We start from the raw sequence: 7,757 nt of genomic DNA, 5'->3' as shown, positions 1-7,757 counted from the left end.
AATGCGGACGGTCCTTGTGGTTCTTAACGATTGCAAGACACCCTTCAGCAATAACCATCAGGAAACTTTGAAAAAATAAAGGTTTATTACTTACAGGATCTGGAAATTACACAGCACACCTGGGGCCACACAGCGATGTGGGGGTGGTGGGGGGAGACCGGAGAGGGAGGGAGAGAGAGAGAATGAGAGCACACACAGGCCTGGGGATCTGCTTTTATTGGGGTCGAGGGTTTGCAGGCTCACTCTTTATTGGTGAATTCAAAACATAGGAGTGGAAATTTAAAGTGTAGGAAGAGAAGAAAAGAAGTGGCCCAAGTGATCGGTTACTGAAATCAATCAGGTTCTTTAAAATTTTTTTTTTTTCAACGTTTATTTATTTTTGGGACAGAGAGAGACAGAGCATGAACGGGGGAGGGGCAGACAGAGAGGGAGACACAGAATCCGAAACAGGCTCCAGGCTCTGAGCTGTCAGCCCAGAGCCCGACGCGGGGCTCGAACTCACGGACCGCGAGATCGTGACCTGGCTGAAGTCGGACGCTTAACCGACTGCGCCACCCAGGCGCCCCCAATCAGGTTCTTTAAAATGAAGGGGTCTCAGATGGGGAGGCAGCCTGGTTGTGTGTCCGGCAATCTCTGAAGTGGATGCTTCCGCAATCAAAGTTTAGTCAGGCACTAGCCTTGCAAGAAAGAAAAGAACCCCAACTGTCAGGGTTTCCACTACAAGGTCTTATTTCCATTTTTTAATGAACAATCACACAGTTCAGAGCATCAGGCCAGACTAACTTCATTAGAAACCACTGCAGATGAGAAGACCCACTCTCCCCAACCTTTCCTGATGGGGACAAAACAGGAGGAATTATCCCAAGGAGATGGGTGGGGCAGAATGCACAGCCGAAGAGACAGGGTTTGTGAAGGCCAGGGTTTGTGAAGGCCATCCTAAGCCCACGGGGGTGGGAGTGGGTGTGGGGGCAGGGCGTTGGTAAGGGGAAGAGAAGGTTCTTTCAGCCCTAACCTCAGGGAAGAAATGCAATTGTTACTTTATCATCTTCATCAGAGTCAGGTTCCAACACCCAGGCAGGGATCTGGCTCAGGGGAAGGCACAGCACCGCTGAGGGGGAAGGTTCCGAGCCAGAACCCTGGCTCTACCAGTCCTCTTGGGGATGACGCTCTGGGAAGCCAGAGTTAGGAGGGTGACCTGGCTGTACCTCCGGGAGGTCTTACCTGAGTCAGGTGCTGGGAAACCAGAGGGCTAGCGGCTCCTCAGGAGGGGAGGAATGAGCTTCTGAGTGTCAGGGACCGGGGGAGGGTGTTAATGACCCTGCTTAACCTGTAAAAGCTGTGTGGCTCCCCCATGTCCAAAAGCTGGGAGCGTAGGGTGCAGATGGTGGGAAAAGGGCACTTTCCCACGATGTGCCCCATTCCCAGGCCAATTCCCAGCAGTCCTTGGGGATTCCAGAGCCAGGCTTGGGTGCAAATGATCTTTCGTGCCCTTCCCTGGGGACTGGTGGTCTTGGCGCAGAAGACCAAGAGGGGACGCTTGTCTGTGTCGCCCCTCAGCCCAGCCCACACTTTCCTCCGGAGGGAGGCTGATTTGCGGGGTCAAAGCCTCGCTGCCTGTCCTGGGACCCAGAGACGTGAGGTTTCCCAAACCGCTTCATTTGGCCTGTGGTGGGGTCATACCCCCATCTCCCCTGAGTATAAGTGAAGACTTACTACTGTCCCTCAAAGTTGTGGCCCGTCCCCAACCCCAAAGGTCATGTGGAGGTAGAAGGCCCCGGAAGGGGGACAGGATGGGGTGCTGCCCTTCTCCTACTCCCCGAAAGCGAGTGCTCTTCCAGAGAAACTCATTGGCTGTTCCCAGGGGGTCCTGCCTCCCTAGGGGAGGACAAAACTCAGAAACAGGAAAGGCGGTCGAGAGAGGTTTGGCAACTTTCCGACATCACTTGAAAACACTGGCTCTATTTCAACCACCTGATTTGTGAGCAGGTTTGTAAACAAGACCCCCTCCAGACTACCTCTCAGGATCCAGAGAGCTGCCCTGGGCATTCTCCCCCACTGGGCCATCCCCGGGTTCCTGCAGGAGCTCACACCCCCATGCTGCTCTTCTCGTCCTCTTTGGGGCTGGGTTCCTCCTGAATCTTCTTCATCTCCCAGCCCCTGACCCAGGTGTAGGCAGAGGAGCCCCCCAGCACCATCATGTTGCTCGTCCACCAGAGGAAGCTCTTGGTCTCCTCGTAGTAGAGCACAGCCAGCACCGTCTGGGCACAGGCTTTGGTGGTGCCGGACACGTTATGGGTCAGGGGGCTGGTGAACTTGATCTGTAGTCCCGTCACGTAGCCGATGGCAAAGCCGAACAGGCCGCCCAGGGTCATCATGCCCCAGAAGTGGGCGCTGCCCAGCTGGGAAAAGTCACGGAGGGTCTGAAGCTCCCCGAGCAGCAGGAACAAGGGCAGGAAGAGGACGCAGGCATTGACGTTGTTGTAGAAGGTCAGACGCCAGATGCTACCATCCACGGCCGGGAGCACCTTCTTGGTGTAGATGGCGTTCAGCGAGACACAGAGGCTGGCGAGCACGCCAAAGAGGGTGCCTGTCCAAGACAGGGTGCCCTCTGCCCCCTCCTGGTCCACACCAAGCCAGAAGCCACCTGCGGTGGAGAGAGGAGAGGGGCAAAGAGGATGACGACGGGGAGGAAGAATGACAGAGAGTTTTGCCACCGAAGGTCACAGACCGTAATGCTGCCCTCACTGTCCCGTCCTCCCGGCCCTCTCTGCAATAAATATGTCCAAACTCTCTATTACATGCAAGGCACCATACAAAGGCTGGGGAAGTGGCCCAGGACATGAATGCTTTCTCGGGAGCTTACATTCTAGCAGAGGAGAACGATGTTAAGATGATTCATTTCCCAGTTATTTCTTTAATTACAATTGTAATGAGGGCCATAAAACAATGCAGCATGCTGTGAGCACCCATAACCAGGGCGACTGTGCTGGCCTGGGGCATCTGGAAAGTAGTGCTGGAAATGAGCTCCAAAGGGCTGAGTGCTTAGTGGTTAAGGTGACCTTGGGCAAGTGATTTAAGGTCTTATAGCCTTGGCTTCCTTGTCTGTAAAATGGGAGCCTATAATGAGTTAGAATCACTTGTGGCCTGAGGTCTTTTGGGACAGTCACTCTTTCTGACACCCTCATCTTGTGTCACCTCCTGCTCACAGAGCCTCCACGGTCCCTGCAAGACCCCTTGCCTGTCACCTGCCCATGGGGACTGTCCCATCTCTTTGGCTACACCCCACCTTCCCAGGAGGCAGGGGCTGAATCTTACACATGCTGTACCTCGTGCGACAGCACCTGGTAACACGGGGGAGTAGGAGAAGTTTTGGTGTCAGAGAGATTTGGGCTCCAATTGGGTTCTGCCATTTAGAGGCTGCATGGCCTGAGGAAAGGTGACTTAACTTTTCTGAGCTCCCATTGCCTTCATCTATAGAGACCTGGGTCACTTTCTCGACCCCCTAACTCCAACCACACTACCCTCCACCTTGCAACTAGAATGATCTTCCTAAAGTACGGATAGATCTGCTCAGGTCCTGTCCTGGCTTAAAGCCCCTCCTCACCTACTACCTGCAGGAAACATTCCAGACTCACTTAACTTGGGCAAGGCCCCCCATGGCCCGAGCATGAAGAAACACACAGGTACTTTCCTCTGCCTAGAACACTGTCTCCTCACCCCTTCCTTATACCCATCTAGTACTTCCTCCGGCACGCCTGCTTAGATTACCCCATTTCCAACTTTGCTTCCCTCCCCACCCCCACCAGGGTTCCTGTAGCACCTTCTATTACCCCAATAGTAGCCTCACTCCTGTGGCATAACTCACTTACTGCCCTGCATCATCACCATGCCCTCCGGGGGCCCAGGAGCCCCGTCCCCTTTGGCCGAATTTGTATCCCCAAAGTTTGGCCCAGTCTCTGGCACGTGCCTGGCCATCCGTTCATATTTGTTGGCTGCCTGAAAGAATGCATGAACGCAGGTTGTTCTGGAGGTGGCTTTGAGGGTTGAAGGAGATAAGGCCCCTCCTATGTTGCAGGCACATTCTGGGTCTTGGCAGGGCCTTTGCAAACAGGTATCTGTAGACCTGCTCTGGGGGTGTGGAGGGTTAGCCAGAGCGCCCCCAGTCCTCCGGCTCATGACCTCCCAAGTCCAGAAGGGACCCCCACCCCAAGGCTCCACACCCTAGAGGGAACTCACACCCAATACTGGGAAAGGAGGAAGGGCCCCGTAATAGTCACCTGAGACCCATCTTAAGGGGAAGCGAAGCAGAGAGGGGCCTGGGCCCCTGCCCCACCAGTGTGGCCAGTGAAGGCACTTTCTCTGACGCTATCACACTATCAGCTACTTTGATTACTTTTAGGACTTGGGCCCAGTTTCCCTAGCGACTTCACCTTTCTTCGTGCAAATTCTCGCATCAGGAGGCTCCCCTCTCCCTGCTCCCCCTCCCCCCTTCATAGGGTCCAGTGAGGCTGAAGTGGAGACCCCTGAGGCGTTTGGCTAAGTGAGGCCTGGGACTCTGCATCAGCTCTGGGCAGCGGTGAGGTGGGGTGGGGCGAGGGGGCAGCTGAAAATCCACCAGGGGTCTCAGCAGCTCCTTCTCCTCTAACCTTGGCCTTCTCCCGTCTCCCATCTTGGGCCTGGACTGAGCAGCCCTATATCCAGCAGTTGCTCAATGAGAGTAACATTTTCTAGGACAGGCGGCATGGGATGGGCCCCTCCCCTGCAACCAGTGAGACTGGGCCTGGGACTCAGAGACACCAGCGAAGAATATGTAGGTCAACCAACACGAACTTTACAGCCCCAGGAAAAACCTGAACAGGTTCAAAGAAAGACCACATTCCTGGATGACAGAGCCCTGCGAGGATTCTGAGGGAAGTGGGTGCACTCTTACCCAGAGTGCCGCAAACACCCCTTCTGTGATGATGGAAATGTTCTATCATCTGCACTCTCCAACATAGTAGCCACTGGTCACATGTGGCTACTGAGCACCTGACATGTGGCTACAGAATGGGGTTGTTAACACCTGCAACTGAGGAACTGAATTGTTAAAATGTCATTGAATCTGAATGAATGGAAATGGAAATAGACACGTGGTTGGTGGCTACTGTGTTGGACAGTGCAGCTATAATCTCTAGGCGACAAGAGGAGAGCAGGGGGGTTAAAAGCACAGACCCCCGAGAGTCTGGCCAATCTGGGTTTGTGCCCCAGCTTGGCGACTTCCTAGCTGTGTGGCCTGGGGCAAGTCACTTAACCTCTCTGAGCTTCAGTTTCCTGGTTTGTATGGAGCTGATCAAGGTGATGCTACCTCCCAGGGGACCTCTGGGGAACAAAGGAGAGGCTAAATGTGAATGCTTGGCACAATGTACCCATCAATAATTCTTATTTTCTAAGGGTCAAGCCTGGGAAGACAGCTAAGACCTCTCAAAGCTTATTTCTTGCCACTGTCTTAGCCATCACTATGAGCCTACAAGGTCAGAGGGTGATGGTGTATTTATTACAAGATGCATTCTCTGGAAATAGCACTGGATGGAGAGTCAGGACACTTGAGCTCTTGAGAAGCAATACAGTGGTCAAGCATAGGGAGCCAGACTGCTTGAGATCAGATCCCAGCTCTGCCACTTATTAGCTGTGTGATTTTCAACAAATTATTTACCTTCTCTGTACCTTGGTTTTTTCCCCTCTGTGAAAGGTAGATCTAATCCCATCTTGTTTTGAGGGGCCCTGGGTGGGCCCCTGACTTGCTGGGTGACCTCGGGGAGCTTACTGTCTCTGGGCCCCAGGCTCTTCCCCAAGGGAGCTGGGACAGATAAAATCCAACGACGCCTGGCAGGGTTGATCTTTGGGGTTTGGGTCCCTGCGCCCCCCCCCCCCCACCCCCCTCCCCCCGTGGCCCTGGCTGGCCACTCACCGATGATGATGCCGCAGGTGAGCAAGGCATAGAAGGAGGTGGTTTGCTTGAGCAGCAAGTAGGACAGCAGCACATTGAAGACAGTGGTGAGTGAGCGGCCCACGTTGTAGAAGGCCACGCCGACGTACTTGAGGCAGAGGTTATTGAAGGTGATCATGCCAATGAAGACGACGGACAGGGGCAGGACGCTGCGGGTCACCCTGAGGTCCAGACGCAGGGTGGGAAAGTCCATGGCACCGGGGCAGCAGGCCGCCAGTATGCTGAGGCTCTTGCACAGCAGCGTGGTCACCAGGCACTGGTAGAAGGTGACGAAGATGGGGGTGTCCAGCTGTAGGGAGGGGCTGTCCAGCAGGTACTTGTTCAGGAACACCATGGAGATGGAGGTGACCCAGTAGAGAGACACCACCAGCGTGATCTGCAACGCCCGCAGCAGAAAGGGCTTCTCCTTGCTGGCCTCTGCCTCTCCGGAGGGGTCGGAAGCCCCCATCAGTGCCATGTGCAGGATCCTGGACCGCTTCAGAGGGGCCCTGTTCATGGTAGCAGAGGAACTGGGTCACTCTACAGCCAGAACTGGAGTACAGGGCAATCAGCCCCTGTCTGCTTTCTGCAAGCCGCAGCCCTCAACTGTCACATGGGGGATGGCCTAGAGGCCTCTCCACCGAGAGGCTCTGCTGTGGGGGGAGCCTCACAATCTGCCCCCACTCTGAGGTAGCTCATGAGACGAGACACAGGGAAGGGGTGAGGGACAGGCCAAGGTTGAACAGAAGAGGCCTTGTAGGGATGGTCTCAGGAAGAAGGGAGGGGAGAGGAAAGGAAGGAGAGGGGGAGGGGGAGGAAGGCAGGGCGAAGGTGCCGAAGGGCGGAGGACAGCGCGGGGAAGAGACGCCGGGAGAGGGAGGCATGGGCGAAAAGGGTTCGCAGGGGGAAAGGGGAGGCGTGCAGTAAGATGAACGGAGGGAAGGCGTGCGAGGGGTTTGGAAAGAGGGGTGCAGGGAAGCTCAGAGGTGCTCGCGGCGGGGGCCCAAAGGGCGCGGGAGGAGGCCGGGCCTGCCCAAGCCTGCGGCGCGCAGCCCTTCGGCGCACAAGCTGCCGTTCAGTCCCGGTGCCTCCGGACAGCCGAGGCCGTTCTCCCCCGCGAGGCGGGACCAGGACTCATTTCCTGACACGCCCCCGACCCCTCCTTAAAGGGCCCGCACGCCCGGCGTCACCCTTAAAGCCACAGCCGGCCAGAAACATCCTTCCGAGTCAGGCTTGCGTCTGTGTCCCCGCCTCCTCTCCGCTCCGGTGCGCTCCCCGCCCGGGGATAGTGGGGCGGGGGGAGTCGGCCCCCGCGGGAGGTTCCTATAGGTGCTTGAGCCTCGGCCCCCTTTTTGCAAGCCCCCCCCTCCCCCACCCCTGCCCAGCTCTGTCTTGTCCAGAAGCTAACTGTCCCCGACTCCGTAGGTCCTCTGCGCCCCTCATCCCGGGCCCGACCGCAGCCCCAGAGCCTTGGCGGCGCCCCGCATCCCTTGGCGTCCAGAGACCCCCTACGAGCCCTCCCTCCCTCTGCTGGCCCCACCTCACTCTCCCATGGTGCAGTCCCTTCCTATCTCCCCCATTTCCAGCTCCCCCATCCCTCTTTCAAGCCGGAGACGATCCGCGACGCTCCCTGAGGCCCGAGGCCACACTATCCCGTCTGGATTTCAATCAACCCTCGCCATCTGCCCCCCACCCTCGTTTGGGCACAGCCGGATCCGAGCCTCAAGGCAACAACCACGCTCACCCCTCGGGCTCCTTCCCCCTTCCAAAACGCCTCCTCCTCAAGCCAGGC

General features: G+C 56.5%; 1 protein-coding gene across 1 annotated transcript; it reads right to left on the bottom strand.

Moving 5' to 3' along the window:
* Positions 1 to 496: 496 nt before the first annotated feature.
* On the bottom strand, positions 497 to 7,055 carry SLC35C1 (solute carrier family 35 member C1). Its single transcript, XM_047072194.1, has 2 exons — positions 5,948 to 7,055; positions 497 to 2,644 (listed from the first exon to the last, which is right to left on the bottom strand). Exons 1-2 carry the CDS (start codon positions 6,480 to 6,482, stop codon positions 2,085 to 2,087), a joined length of 1,095 nt encoding a protein of 364 aa, XP_046928150.1. The 5' UTR covers positions 6,483 to 7,055; the 3' UTR covers positions 497 to 2,084.
* Between the last annotated feature and the right edge of the window lie 702 nt (positions 7,056 to 7,757).

Source organism: Lynx rufus, unplaced genomic scaffold (assembly GCF_022079265.1).
Source record: "Lynx rufus isolate CCGP_SWC_20201006 ecotype Redwood Valley unplaced genomic scaffold, mLynRuf1.p SCAF_9, whole genome shotgun sequence".
Lineage (NCBI taxonomy): Eukaryota > Metazoa > Chordata > Mammalia > Carnivora > Felidae > Lynx > Lynx rufus.
This window is presented reverse-complemented; position numbering and strand designations above follow the sequence as displayed.

Excerpts from the sequence above, each read along its gene's own strand:
- SLC35C1 (XM_047072194.1), bottom strand. The coding sequence starts at position 6,482 with ATGAACAGGGCCCCTCTGAAGCGGTCCAGGATCCTGCACATGGCACTG. Across the intron at positions 2,645-5,947 it reads CACCTGCGGCATCATCATCG|GTGGCTTCTGGCTTGGTGTG; the intron begins GTGAGTGGCCAG and ends TCTCCACCGCAG.